Genomic DNA, 16463 nt, shown 5'->3' on the forward strand with positions numbered 1-16463 from the left:
TCATAATATAGTTTTAAATGTATGTTAGAACTATAATGGATTAATAAACTATGACATGGAGCAGGCAAACGGGACTTGTTCATATATTTCCTGTGGCTGCTTAGTCACAGGAAATATATGAACTAGCACTGGCACCTCTTAGGTATAATAGAAGCAACATCATCTTGTATGTGCACATGAAGTTCATTAAGATCAAGCAGAAGGCAAATGTGACACTTGTCCCTCCCAGGATTGAGTAAAAACTTCCATGAATTATAATTGTAAAAGTGATTGAGAAGTGCAACCTTAACAATAGGATACTTTGATGCAATACTGTATTCTATAAACTACTTGTGAAAAATGACCTAAAAAAATTAAATTATTAAATAAAAATTTTATTGATGTAATTATTTGTCTCCAAGCTTTGCCTATCTGTAAAATTTTCTGCAGACACTTATGACCGAGGTCATTGATTTTCTTACCAGCATAACTCCTGTCCTTCACATATTCATAGAGGAAGGAGCCAAGAAACAATGTAAAAAATGTAGAAGAATACTAACTTGTCTTTTTTCCATCATGTCCAGGAACAAAAACAGTCTTCTTTCACAGAGATGACCTTTTAGATAACTTTTTTACATAATTTTGAAGAGGCATAGCATCTTGTGGCCATCAGCCATATTGTAGTTTGTATACGAGGTATAGTTCACAATTCCTTATTTTATTTCTATTCTTCTACTTTCTTTCTATTGTTTTTGAGAACTTTCCATATCGACCATTACTACTTGAGGGGGGAGGCTTACCCCTTCTCAGAACCAAGGGTGAAACAAAGGAGTAAGGTATTGGTGCTTCTCCAAATTTGAGGATAATAAACAAAAGAAAATATAGCCTGAGGCAAGAAGAAAGGAGAGAGGGGAACACTTTTTGGCTGGACCTCAAAAGGAACGAATGTACAGTGTAGTGAGCGAAGCTCAAAACAGAGAAGTAGGGAGAAGACGGCAAGTATAAGAGAGGACTATTGAGGTTAGAGAGGAAGAAGCACGAGGGGCTAAGGAAAACCGAAAGAATCGGAGAACCTCAGAAACAAATTACTGAATCAGTAAAGAAGAATAAAAGATCACGTCTGTGAAAGGATGCCTCATGAAAGATATCGATCAATCAACGTGGACCCGGGTACTCTCTATCTATCTCTTTATACTTTCTACACTTTCCTAAGTCTAATCGTTTCCCTGTTATATTAGTTTTAAGTTAGACAAGATTAGTTTTTAAGTCAGTTATCAAGGTTTTGTGTTATGCGTGCATATATTATATACTTGTATGAGAATAGGAGGCGACCTATTTTCCTGTGAGGATAATAGGGTAAAGAAACACATTAAGTTGGAATCTTTGTAACAAAACAAGAAAAAAAAAACCATGTTCAGAGAGCATTAAAGGAATATTCAATCATACATGTTTTTGTTCCTGTGTTCCTATTTGTAACGTTTATTTGTGGACTTACAAATCTCTCATTATGAACAACCACAATCTAATAAAAGATCATCTTTATGAAGAAAGACTGTTTTTGTTTCCGGTAATTAGACATGATGCAAATGAAGATGACTTAGTTTTTAATATATTTTTATATTGAGAAAATACTATCTACCTTTTTAATTGAAATTAAGTCTAGAGGTATAATGTCGGGGATCATGGGCTCTGTGGAATGAGGCAATCCAATCCAATCATCAGGAAACTCTATGTCCAGATAATACCTCACTTGATGACTCCAATGTGAAGGAACACTATCCAGTGGAAGATAACAGTTTACATTTTCTCTTGAACCAACGCCATTTTGACAATTGCGACTGCAGCACCACAACTAATTATGAATATTAAGGATGAAAATCAACCAATTCTACATGTGCCTCTGGAAATTTCCTGACATCCTGACAGTCTCATCTGTTGTTATATTTAAGGTATTCTGATGTTTAAAGTCTTCATGAAAAGGTCCTCTGACTGTTACTAATCTCAGGAAAATGATTTAGCATTCCAAGGAAATGATAAATTTCAATGCAAAACAAGGGATTGCAAACTAGTAAACCAGCAAAGAGAGAGAAGATTGCAACCACCTTAATAGAGCAGCAAATGAAAAATTCTTAGGGCAGTTGTTGTTATCATAGCAATTCTCTTATTCTACAGTGCAGAATATTTTGTGATAAATATTACAGTTTTACTTCTATAGAATATCTTTTAGTAACAAATTACTTCTTAATGATATGCTTGGCAGAAATCATTTGCCATATCATTCATAGCTTAAATAATAGATGAAGGATTCATGGCCCTGGAAAATTATATGGACTGATGAAACCCATTCTTACTTGAATGGTGTAGAGAACACTGAAGAAAGCACAGAGGTTTATGAACAAATTCAACTTGCAGAAACCAAAAATCAGCATGGTGCAGGTTTACAACATCTTTTATCATTTGATGATAATTTTTGAAGCAAACACTACCAGGTCTAGTAAAATGTTCAGTCAAATCAGTAGGTATGGAGACATGCTTCAAAATTTCATCATCCATGCACCTCGGTAACAAAATTGTTCAGATACTACAATCTTTATGCAAGATGGCACATACCCTCACATCAGCATCAATGTGCAATCACTTTTTTTATAAATGAGTCATTAAGTAATCATTTCCAACAACATGGCCACCACAAACAACATTGTTCAAATATATGGAGGATCCACAAGAAGACTGGTCTCTGTTAGAAAAGAATAAACGCTTTCAAATCTATTGCAGCATTAAAACGATGTTTATGCGCAAAGATGTATTCATGTTATATCCTCATTTTTTTCTGAATGTATATACACATTCAGAAAAAAATGAGACAACTAATATGAATAGCGCACTCAAAAATTTGATTATTATTATATTTAGTAATGCATAAAAATCAATGCAACCCAGAAAAATTATCATAAGACTAAGAGCCTGGAGATGAGGTGCAAAAACCTGGAGAGGCGGTCATCCTAATTAAATATATTTAAGTGTGTAACAAGTTAGAGCATATCTTTTAAACATAAATCAAGCAAATATCCTCACAAAGTTCTTCCATTTTGCATTTACAAACTCTGATGTAAATTATTAGTGCCAAAATAAAAAATAATCCATTTAACTTATTACAAATAAAAGCATACAATGATTGTGGCTTGTAAATGTATTTTATCATGCCTTATGACAATCCCTTCACACCACAAAATGCATATTGTGGGAAGTATGTAACATTCATCTCTGTGTTGTGTGAGAATAACAGGCTAAATGAGCACCTTTAATACAAAAACATTAAGCTTCCGGTTTAAATTGTATGCTGGATAGCAAAGAGACTGATACAAGTGGAGAATTCTGTAAAATATCTACAATATAATAAATAGGCCTATTGCACTTTAGTGCTCTTCTAGTGTGTAATCGAGTAATGATGGGAAATAATCACATCCTGTGATATGATGCATGGCTTTTATATAATACATAACTTATGTATATAGATTAGACTACAGAAGTGCATCATCTTTGAGTCAGAATCACACCAAACTGCAGTGTATATTATGTTGCAGATGTTCTTTTCAAACTTTAAGAATGATGGTTCAATCCCACTTGCAACATTGATTTTCATGTATAACATTATCAACTGAAGGGGTGAGTGAAAGGTGATTTCAACCTTAAAACATGCCACAACTTCTTTGCCCATAACTCGAGAATAAGGAAACCAAATATAGGAAAACAGTGTTGCAAGAGAATTCCCTGCTAGCAAAAACAATGTTGCTAGCAGGTTTGTGTACAGTCGACCCCCCCTATAACACTGTTGATTATTCCGTTTTATATGAATTCCATGTTGTACGAGTCACTTAGATTTTACAAATGTGTGAGCCGTTCACAGCCCGGCACACGTATTTGTAAAATCTAAGTGACTCGTACAACATGGAATTCATATAAAACGGAATAATCAACAGTGTTATAGGGGGGGTCGACTGTACACAAACCTGCTAGCAACATTGTTTTTGCTAGCAGGGAATTCTCTTGCAACACTGTTTTCCTATATTTGGTTTCCTTATTCTCGAGTTATGGGCAAAGAAGTTGTGGCATGTTTTAAGGTTGAAATCACCTTTCACTCACCCCTTCAGTTGATAATGTTATACATGAAAATCAATGTTGCAAGTGGGATTGAACCATCATTCTTAAAGTTTGAAAAGAACATCTGCAACATAATATACACTGCAGTTTGGTGTGATTCTGACTCAAAGATGATGCACTTCTGTAGTCTAATCTATATACATAAGTTATGTATTATATAAAAGCCATGCATCATATCACAGGATGTGATTATTTCCCATCATTACTCGATTACACACTAGAAGAGCACTAAAGTGCAATAGGCCTATTTATTATATTGTAGATATTTTACAGAATTCTCCACTTGTATCAGTCTCTTTGCTATCCAGCATACAATTTAAACCGGAAGCTTAATGTTTTTGTATTAAAGGTGCTCATTTAGCCTGTTATTCTCACACAACACAGAGATGAATGTTACATACTTCCCACAATATGCATTTTGTGGTGTGAAGGGATTGTCATAAGGCATGATAAAATACATTTACAAGCCACAATCATTGTATGCTTTTATTTGTAATAAGTTAAATGGATTATTTTTTATTTTGGCACTAATAATTTACATCAGAGTTTGTAAATGCAAAATGGAAGAACTTTGTGAGGATATTTGCTTGATTTATGTTTAAAAGATATGCTCTAACTTGTTACACACTTAAATATATTTAATTAGGATGACCGCCTCTCCAGGTTTTTGCACCTCATCTCCAGGCTCTTAGTCTTATGATAATTTTTCTGGGTTGCATTGATTTTTATGCATTACTAAATATAATAATAATCAAATTTTTGAGTGCGCTATTCATATTAGTTGTCTCATTTTTTTCTGAATGTGTATATNATAAAATTTGCTGCTGTATTTAAACAACTTATATCATAGGCAACACCATTATTAATGTTTACATTCCGTGAATTAGGTGTAATTTTAGGAGTTAAGGCTGAAGAGAATTAAAAGGAAAGAAAAGAAAACACATGAGGAAAATTTTAATAAATTAAAATTACACTTTAAAAATTTCAAATAAAAACAAATTTTATTTTTCAAAATTTAAATATGAATTATTATTATTATTTTAATTTATAAAACAATTTAAATTGTGTTTTAATTAATTAAATAACAATTTTTTTTAAGTACCGTTTTTATTAAATCGCGATTAAAATATGATTTAATTAGGTTTTAGTCCATGTTAATTAAACTTTACAGCGATGATTTGAGGGTTATATAATTTGCACGAGCTTTTAATTATATTTTAAAAAAATGCAAAAAGTAAAATATATTGTGAATTATTTTTTTTTGGAATTAAAATATGAATTTTATATAATTTAAATAATTCATACGTTGAATTTTCTTGTTTATTTTTGAGTTTTCTTCAAATTTGTGCTCTTGACTCTGCCATGGCTGAATGTAACAATTGGAGCCTTTTGAGACTTTCGTGTATTCTTCCCTCGTTTGTTTCCTCTATTTGATTTCTTATTCGACGATTTTTTCTTCTGTTTTTCGTGAATTCTCTGTGTTACAAATAATCGAGGTATCGCTGTTGTTTCATGTTTAAACCATAAAGCTTCAGGAGGCCATTCAAGAGGATCGCGATTATATTTATTAGCAACATGCAATTCGTTCTTCGAATCACTTGTGGAAGTTCGAGGAAATGCAGTAGGATTTGTAGATTTATTGTTTTCTGAATTACCTAAATTTAAAAATTCACTTATGGGTGTTGGCATAGTTGCTATCACTATATCTTCCGTCAGTAATGGAACAGTAGGCCTATTAACACTCAAAAATTTGGGTATATCCGTTGAGAAGTTCTCTTTGTTAATTTCTATGGCTGGTGGGTTTGGTTTTATAACTGTTCTCGTATTAAATGGCGCACTCGGTGGTTTATCTTGTTCGAAATGCTTGTTTCTTTCGACTCTGGTTGCTTTATATACGGTTTTTTCCGTATGGTATCTATTCTGTGGCTTAATTCTTCCTTGCCAAACGGGTATGTCTCTGGAACTGTACGTTACAATATTGTTAAATTTATTTCTATGCCTTTTACTCGCAGCAATCATCTGAATATTTTTAGCTTCTTCTATTTGTTTTCTCCTTAATTCTACCATCTCTGGTTCCAGATAACCGGATACGGGATAATTATTTCTATTCGAATCGTATATTGTACCTAAACTATAGACGGGATATCGATTCGAATTTGAAACTCCCAATACGAAACCATCCGGATTAACGTAAAATGGTGGATATTGAGGATCTAATTTCGTAATGGAATTGCCTTTATCGTTTATGTGTCTCGAAGATTTTACTTCTTGTTCTAACTTTTTACGGAGTTCAGCTATATCTACTTCTTGTTTGATTAGTTGTTTAGGTGGAACTGAATTTCCTAAGCTCGAATCTGGTACTATAGATAGAACCCGGCTATCTATATTCGTAGATGGATTTTTCCACAGCCCATTTATCAGTGGTAATCTACTAGAACCATTTCCATATCGTAGCGAAATGTGACTTGGTTCCATATCATTGGATTCCCAATTAAATCTATTGCGAATTGTTGGTACAGCAACTTTATCTGATGAAGACAAGTGATCTTGGTAAGCTTAACGTGGATGGAAATGTTTTAGATTTATATTAGAGGTTTTTTTTTAATATTAGAAACTTTAAATATATTTAACTTTTGTGAAATTATTGGCATATAGTTAATAAAAATTGAGTGTATATTTTATGTTAAAGACAAATTTAAACAAGATCTTATCGTCGAGGAATTCGAGAGCTTGCAAAGGGCCCGTTTTGACCTTTAGTGGGCCTCCCAGGCCACTTATTTTTAATTAAATGTAGAATGCTTCTAAAATAACAGAAAGTAGCCTTAAAAATTTTATTTTCTTAGTAAAAATAACATTAATGTATAGGGATAGAACCACTAAGAGCCCATTTCTCTCGGTTCTCCCCATCTCGAAGGTCATACTTATCCTAAGTTACGTTGAATGAGTAACATCTGTAAAGAAATCGACCCCCAACAATTCCGAAAATTCGCGTGAGAGTTAGAAGAATTTTTGCAACGTTTCACATTGTCTATGTCTTAAAATAAATAGATATTATTATTATTTGTTGCCTCATTTAATAATAAATGTTTTCTGAAATCGTCTTTAATTATTATTAAATAAAAAGCTATTTTAAAAAAAATTTTAATAGCATTTTAATAGCATTCATTTGTCTGACAAGCGAGTGTGTGGCACGTAAGGTCGTAAGATAAATATAGAAATAAACTACATTCTTACAGAAAAATGTCTAGTTTTGTTTTAATTTTAGCAAATATAAAACATTGTAAACATGAAAAAAAGCCAATAAATTCACATAAGTTTTTCATTTATTTTTATTGTTTAGTTTTATTTTTAAGATAATGTTTTAATTCCGTTTTATTTTTAAGACCGTTCAGCGTGTTTTTAAAATCAACAAATAAAAAAAAAACGTTATGGATTAAAATAGGAACTTACTGTTTGGTAGAAGACATAAGGGAGGAGGATTATTCCATTTATTATTTATACAAACCGAGGAAACTTTTCCTTTCATTATAAATCCGGGATGACAACGATATTGTACCCTTTGACCATCATCAAAAATAAAACTGATCCCATTTCTAGGTGCTCGAGGTGCTGGACAGTTGAGTTTAGTCCATTCTTGCATTTCGACTAATTTAAAAATAAAATTAATTAATTAATTAATTCAATAATAATAATAATAATAATAATTTCATTGTTTTTTTTAAATATAGAGAGAAAGCCTCGAATCACTTGCAGTTTATACATATTGGTTAAGAGAAAGGTCCTCTTGTATGTTGTTGAAGGTCCTCCAGCTGTGATAATAACACGTTAACTGTATTAATAAAGCTGAATTTAAGAACTAAGGATTGTGTTTTCTTTGTAAAATCATAAAAAAAGGTTTTATTTAGTTTATTTGTGCCTCTTGTTTCTGTCATAGGTTTTCAAGTTCGCTAAAGGGTAAGTAAGTGACATTTACAGGACGTTGTTATATTATAATTTATTACTCTATTAGAAAAATTTTTAATTATTATAAAATGTCAAAAAGCTTAATTTTGAGAATAGGGATGGGTTTTATAAAAACTTGTAAATGCTAATAATGAATAAAATCATCATCAAGTCAAACCCCATTTGAGAAATGACACGAGCCTCCCTTTATCTCCCCCATCCTTTAACCACCAAAATTTAATAGCATCAATTCCCCTAAAACAGGGCTTCTTAAACTATGGGTCGCTTAGCGAAATCTTGGGGTCGCGAGATTTTAATGCAAAATATTGAAAATAATTTGAGAGAGTTTGAAAATGGCACGCTTTGTGTCATAGGTTTTGTGAGTTGCACTTTGTGTCACTTCTGGTGCAACGAGACAATGATTCAGCAACACTGTAGTGTGTACTAGTGTAGTGTTGTAAGGAACCAAGTCTGAGCTTTATTTTTATTTTACTTTTATTTTGCTTTCATTATATTTTGTTTGGGGCTTATGTTTAGTTAAGACGAAGGTTTCCTCACCATTCACCTTAGTAACTTAAAAATAGAAGAAAAACCAACTCACCGACGAAAGAAAAGCGCCGTAGAAAAACTCGCGCACACTTGCGCTTCCCAAGCGGAAAAAAGTAAGTCCGCACCGAGAAAAAGGGGGGGGAAGACCCCACAACCCAGTTAGGAATCGCTAAACCTTAAAAGAATAAAGCATCCCGATAATTGTTAAAAAGAATAATGTAAAAGGTTAGCGAAGTATTGTCGGAAAATAATCTGCCAGATAAACAAGAAAAATTTAATGTTACAGATAAGTATGTAAATGAGGAGAGTGAGCTCATTCAGAATTGTGACGTCACCTCACACTATAAAGCCTCTAACTCAAGTGAAAACGAACGAGGTGAATTCCTGATAGCAACGAGCTTTGGTGAGCTTCGTAGCAGTGAACGAGAGAGGTGTCCGATAGGATTTTGAAGTTATTCGATTTGTGGATCGACGATTATAGAAAGTCTTGAGAGTTGAGGAAATAGGTTCCTAGTATATTGAGGTGACGATTAGGATCTTTAATTTATAAGAATTATTGTTTATAAGTTAATTCTTTGATTTTGTCGAATTCCAAAGGGGAATAGAATTAAGTTAGAAATAGATTGATTTGAGTTTGTCGGATTGATTCTTGTTGAGTTTCATTGAATAAATTATTGTTTGATTTTTACTAAATACTGTATAGTTTATTACTAGAAGTTTAATTAAATATTTGATTTTGTTATTGACAAACTTTGTCATTATTTAATTCGGTGCACGCTTAAAGTCCAGGCCTGGCACACTAACGCGAATCCGCGTAAAGTACCCGTTAGGGAACGGCTATTTCCGGCACACAGTAGTGTCGATAATCGTTGGAAAGTCGGAAAAATAATATAGTACTTTACAACGTTGTCGCTTTTCAGTGTATTCAGTTGTCTCTGTTCCATTGTAACACAAGAGTGAACTGTGGTAGTACACCATTATTGTTTTTGCAAATTTGTATATATCAGGGCTGTGGAGTCACATAAAAATCTACCGACTCCAACTCTAACTTTTCCTTACTATCCGACTCTGACTAGGAGTGTACTTGTTACCGAAAGAGACCCGGAAATTCTGATGTCATCACGTGACCTCAGAATAAAAAGTTCAATAAATAGAGTTCTAATAAAGATAGAACATAGAAACTTTTTATTTCAATGCTAAAAGACTCCTCTAAGTAATGAACAGTCAAAATATAAATATGTATTCGATAATTTTTACTTTTCCGGCTGTTATATATAACAGAGGTAAAGTGTAACGCTCTGTCAAAAAATGACCCCTACCAAATTTTTACATTTTTGGACTCAGGACACCTTGAAGTTTCAAGATATGCAAAAGATTTGAGTTTTTTTTCTATATGTGTGAATGTTAAACTGTGTGTGGGGGCATAATTTTGTTCACCCTGTTTGAAGCCTAATAATTTCTGTGGTCAGAGTGGTTAGAATCGAAGTCAGATGGTTTAACACAAGAGTTAGTTATTAAGAGTCAGAGTGGTTGAACTAAATCATGTCCCCATACACATTCTAACATCGTAGGCGAGAATATATTAACGGGTTTTACTGTACTATTATAAAATGACAAAAAAACTTACTTTGAGGGTAGAGACGAGTTTTACTTTTTATGTTTTAAATTTTGAATGCTAGTAACGAGTAAAATATTCATTAAGACATATAACACATGACCTCTTTTACATCTTCACCCTGTCGAGCTTTAATTACGGACCAAAATTTAATAGTATTAATGCCCCTTTAGACACAAGCTACAGTGACACATTTCGTTTCTTAAACTTCACCCATTCTGAGATATTGTTTAATATCTCAGAACAGAAAATAAAGAAATTAAACAAATTAGATGCCAACACACACGTGTGTGAATCTTTCCTCTTTTATTGACTTTTTTGGGGATTTGGGAGGTCTCCAAACATGTAGATTTGCAAAAGAAACATGGAGGGTCAAATTTGACATGATTTCAATACTTTTCCATTCTATATACATAACAAGTTGGGAAGTAAAAAGGAGTCGGAGTCGGTGAATTTTTTGACGACTCTGACTCCACAGCCCTGGTATATATCTTTATGTTATGTTTTTTGGGTCACAAAAAAAAATCACAATCATAAATGGGTTCATGAATAAAAAAAGTTTAAGAAACCCTGCCCTAAAACACAAACTTCCCTGCAAAATTTCAGAAATTTTTGACAAAGCATAGGAGTTATTAAGCCTCAAAGACGACAAACAACATTGTGCCCCCCACACACACACCAATACATATAATATATAGAAAAAACTAAACCCAAAGTTTTTAGCATTTCTTGACATTTCAAGGTGCCCTCAGTCCAAAAATGAAAAATCTTGGGGATCATTTTTTGACTGATCACTTTTCCTCTGTTAAGTGAAGTGGAAAAGTAAAAATAGAATTTCTTAAAAGTTTTAAGGACTTATTTCATAGAATGAAAGTGGTAGTTAAAAAACTATAGAAGCTAGTACAAACTCAGTTTCTACACAATCAACGTTGGAAGTACAGTAAATGCTATTCTTCTCAAGAAGAAGCAATATGAGTTCTTACTAAATAGCAATTCTCCAAAGATTGACTAAAGAATTTTTATATATTGTGAAGTAAGAGAATTGTTCCAATGCTCTGGAAGTAAAAACAATTTGAAATTAATTTGTCCTCCAGTAACTAAAACATCTGACAAGTAGCAGCTATGAGAAAGATGAAAGAAAACTTTCAAAATTTTTAGAAACTTTACAATAAACAAATACCAATATGATAGTGTTCAATTCCATCATGCAATTCCAGAATCCAAAGCGAATTTTTGTGAAATTGTCAATGGAAAAATGTTCATTCATCTTGATAAGAAGCGGGATTAACCTTCCCCTTCTTGTCAATATGAACAAGGAATGACAACACAATGTGGATGTGGTTGCCAACACTGAGACAGTCACATAACAAGCCATTTATTTGGAATACAATGCTTACATAATTCCAATCAAGAATTTCTTCTCTTGGATGGAAACTAATGTATTTTATGTAATGTAAAGTTATTTGTAATCAAATAAGGAATTTTAGCTGTTTCAACGACCTGAAGAAGAAGAAAATAATTAACGTCGAAAGTGCTTATCGGTCTGACGACAGTTATTGGTAATTTAATGCCTGTATGACAAAAGTTTATTCAACTAATGTAGAGAGTTCAGTCTATAGTTCACTGTCATTCATCCATGACAATCGGAAGGCCCCAGGGCAAACTGGCTGAAAGTTGGCTTAATTTGGCAGAACAAAGATGAAGCAATGAAAATGAAGTCTGAGATGACACCAATATACAAAGAAATTACATGCAATGGAGGAAGGAGCTGGCATACAAAAAATGCATTACTATATATCACATTCTGCAAAATAATAATGATATTATAGATAGCACCAGAACTCCAAGAGTTTATAACATACCAGTAAAAGATGAAAGATTTGACAGGGATTTAATTTACATTGAAACCACAAACAGATCTTTTAGAAGCATGATTAACCTGTTCCGTAGTATTCCCGAAATATCTCAGGCTAAAACATAATGACCTTGACTGGTGCACCAGAGATACCTCATTTCTACATCGGAATGTTTTTGACAATAAATGTCACTAGTTGTCATAATTTTTATATTAAAACTAACTTCTGATATATAATTTTTTTTGTTTTTACATTTTTCAATATGTCTATTTTGTTTATGCAAAATAAAAAAATAATTTTGGACGATACAATAACCATAATTATTTTTTTTCTTCTTCTTTATCTCCACCTTTTCCCATGTTTATATGGGGTCAGCGTTTCCTTCTCTAATACATTTTTTCCATTTCTTCCTATCAAGGGCTTCATCTCTCTTAAGTCTCCTCTGGTTCAAGTCTTCTTCCACCTTATCTTTCCAATGCATCTTTGGTCTCCCTCTTTTCCTCTTTCCTTTTACTACCAGTTTTCTAATCTTCTTTCCAGAATAATTGTCACTTCTTTGCTCTATGTGGCCAACCCATCTCAACCTACATTCTTGCATCTTTTTTTCTCGAGGGGCCCATCTTAACAAAACCTCTAATAAAATCATTCCTTATTCTATCCTTCTTTGACACTCCACGCACCCATCTCAACATTCTCATCTCATCTTTCTTTCTTGGGCTATTGTTATTGCCTATGTCTCAGCTCCTATAACATTTCAGGCCTAACAACTGATTTATACAATTTTTCTTTCAGATTACAGCTAACTTTCTAGTTGCATAACGAAAATTACACATTTTCTGAAATGTGTAATTTTTGTTAGGCTTAACATCAACAAAATTATTCAACATAAAGCAACACACATCGGAGAAAAATTTCAACATGGGATAGGTTAAAGAATACAAATATGATATTGAAAAAAAAACAAACAACAGTACTATTCATATATGCCTTGGAGCCAAGAATCAAAGCTAAATTAGAGCAAGCAGCACTGATTAAAAAGTGTTTTACTAGAGAAGAAACTAAATTTTTTGAGCTATTAGAAATATCTAAGACAGCCTTGAAGAGATTGTGCATTAACATAAGAGATAAAAATCATTATCATATGCTTGGAAAGCTTTTTACAATAACCCAGACCAAAGATTATTATAACCCATAGTTAATTAACCCATAGGATATTAATAAAGCAATTAACCCATAGGATATTAATACAAAATTAAATAAAGTACATTAGTTGTAAAATGTAATTAGGTTAAATTTAAAGTTTTGTAAATTGCAAAAATATTTGAAGTTTGAATTCAAATCAAATGTAAAATGAAAAAAGAAAGAACATTTTAAATGGAACATACACAACTGACCTGAAGCAAGACAGTCAAGCTGTTCAACATTTGCTGTTTTTGAGATATTACTGGAATAAATGAAAGGTTACTGAGGTGATTTATATATAATCATTAGTCCGTACAACCAATCAATATCAAAGATTTTAATCTAATAGACTTCCAAGGTTACACGATATTGTTTGTCATTAGTAAAACTCAATCTACATCATACTCAACTTATTAATCAATGTAAATAATGCTTAATTTTAAATATAGTGCCAGCCAACAGCTTTCCTCGTCATAGCAAATGGGCAGAGCTTAAGTGTCATGTGTTGCCATAGTCTGTTATAATCACTGTAATTTTGCTACCTGTGGGGAGTTCCCTACATGTTTGTGCCCAAAGCAGCCCATCCATTCTCCCCCTAGTTATGTCACTGCTCTTCATGGATATAACGAGTAATGGTTATAATGAGAAAATCTTGCTAGTCCCCTAATGCTCGTTATAACCAAGAACAACTTTATAAACATCTAAAACCTGATGATAGTAGTAGTAATATAGACCAATATAATCTTGCAATCATTTAGCTTTAATAGTATAAAGAAATTGCTTTTTGTCCTTGGTTTAATTAAATTAATTAAAAACATACTAATGTGAAGGTCTGAACGAAGCATCCACCTGATCTGAAGGTAAGAAAAACTGTGAAAAAGATTATGACAGGAAGGGGCAAGAAATATGGAGGGTCATGTTCAGTAATGTAAACTGCTAAGTAAGAAATCTAATTGGCTATGAGGGCAAAGCTAAGAAGTGTTCTGAGTATTCTCGAACAGTGCTGAGTTAACAAGTTAGACTGATTGTGTGTAAAAATGGTGAATGACATAATCATCATAATTTTATGATAAATTATCATAATTATAATAACTTTATGACCATTCTATAAAATATATTTAGTCCAACATGAGCAGCCATACTGCAAAACATATGATGAGACAAAAACAATGATGTCACCAGTAGAAGTTAGCATAGACAAAACAAACTGAATGAACTAGTTAGAATTCTAGCAGTAGGAAGGAACACTTCCTACTGCTAGAATTCTAAGCAGTAGCACTTCCTACTGCTAGTAGCAGTTAGAAATGAGTTCAGCATTGCAGCATAACTAGACAGCAAGAATTCTGCAATACTAAACGTGGCTGAGGGCAGTTGTGTGTGAAAGTGAACATTATCTTCTTCTCGTCTTTTCTCCTTTCAAATCTTACACACATATATTACAAAACTATTAAAACAAAATAGAACACAATAATTTTCTAATAGAATTGATGGGTTCATGAAATCTTTTGCAGTGTGACATTTACATGCTATTTTTGATTCAAAATGAAATTAAATCTCAGCAGAGTAATTTGAAAAATTTCCAGCCAAATGTTATTCTTTCATAATAATATTTTTTTACTAACAACTTTCTAACAAGTTATGCAATATGTTGATAGAATCACAAAGTGTTCTTGCAATGGCAAAAGTTAGACAATGACATCATGAATTTCATCAAAATATATTATACCTTTTACCAATATTAAAGAATCCCACAGATTTATGACAAATTGTTATTGTCAATAAGATCACATGATTTATAGCCTTTATTTATACCAACAGATTCAAACTAATTTATAATGTTTATGCAAATAAATGTAGTGAATTATGTGGCATTCAATCTTAAAATTGCATACAATCAAATAAATAAGTCAACATCTACCTGAATTTATTATTTTTAAAATATAAAATGCATAAATTTAGTTTTTGGAAAGAAAAACTTCTGAAATTGTCTCAATCAAATTTTGTACATTTCACTAAAGTAAGGATAGTAACAAATTAGTTAAACAAAAATAAAGTAAACATAAAGAATCATACAATTAAATTATATTTTTCATTTTTATTTTGATTGTAATTTTGGATTTGAGTATAATTATTAGTGTTTTAATAAATTTAGATATACCAGCTTGATGATAAACTACTTCATTTACTGTTTATTAATAAGAAATATTTTCCTATCTTAGAACCTATTCATTAACAGATGCATCAGCCACTGGATGGATAAGACAGTAAGAGTATCAGCCTGCCACTACAGAGAACTAAATCAAATTCAAGTAGAGAACCTCAAAAATTTTTTGAGGGTGGTGTCTGTCCTGGTTGTATTGGGTCCTGTCCCTCATCACATGATTGCCCCCAATGTAAGCCTGGCCAAATACACAATTCTTAGAAAAAAGCCAAAAGTGCAAAAAAAAACACTAGAAATAAAAAAGGATATATAATCAGGAAAATTATTTACAAATAATAAAATGTCAGACCAAATTTTATTTTATAATTCTTGCATTTGAAAAACATACTTGACCAATCCAACATTTTCACAATGAACATGATTAGCTCAAATCACTGCAACGAGATTTTGTGACTCTTGCTTTCAACAGTCATCACAATTCATAGAAATCATTATAAAAACAACCTGTTCACAATGATNGAGTGTAAACCATTCGCAAGATTCAGCAGGCTTTCGGGAACAATCCTCGAGGCCAAAAAAAGCGCGGCAGGTCCGCAGCAATATCAAGGTCATGTTGACAGTTTTTTTGACTCTCGTGGGGTGGTTTATCATGAGTATGCACCACAAGGCCAAACCATCGCAAATGAGTACTACCAGGAGGTCCTTCGTCGTCTTTCCGATGCTGTGCGACGCAAACGATGGGATCTGTGGTCGATCAAAACTTGGCAGCTCCATCGTGATAACGCATCCGCCCATTCTGCGCATCTGATTCGGGCTTTCGTCGCCAAACACAATACTCCTGTGGTTCGTCACGCTCCGTACTCTCTCCACATGGCTCCGTGTGACCTTTGGCTATTTCTCAAGCTGAAAATGCCGCTAAAAGGAACCCAAATTTAGTCGAGAGAAGACATCGTGCGAAATGCGACGGACCGGCTGATAACCATTCCAAAAGATGCGTTCCAGCAGTGTTTCCAGCAAT

General features: G+C 32.8%; 1 protein-coding gene across 1 annotated transcript; it reads right to left on the reverse strand.

The window, feature by feature from the left end:
• Positions 1 to 5222: 5222 nt before the first annotated feature.
• LOC111619675 lies at positions 5223 to 7909 on the reverse strand. The gene is made up of 3 exons (XM_023361439.1): positions 7888 to 7909; positions 7591 to 7785; positions 5223 to 6695 (listed from the first exon to the last, which is right to left on the reverse strand). Exons 2-3 carry the CDS (start codon positions 7778 to 7780, stop codon positions 5461 to 5463), a joined length of 1425 nt encoding a protein of 474 aa, XP_023217207.1. The 5' UTR covers positions 7781 to 7785; positions 7888 to 7909; the 3' UTR covers positions 5223 to 5460.
• Between the last annotated feature and the right edge of the window lie 8554 nt (positions 7910 to 16463).

The sequence above is a fragment of the Centruroides sculpturatus genome, unplaced genomic scaffold, assembly GCF_000671375.1.
Source record: "Centruroides sculpturatus isolate CEXI.00-Female unplaced genomic scaffold, Cexi_2.0 scaffold165, whole genome shotgun sequence".
In the NCBI taxonomy this organism is placed as follows: domain Eukaryota; kingdom Metazoa; phylum Arthropoda; class Arachnida; order Scorpiones; family Buthidae; genus Centruroides; species Centruroides sculpturatus.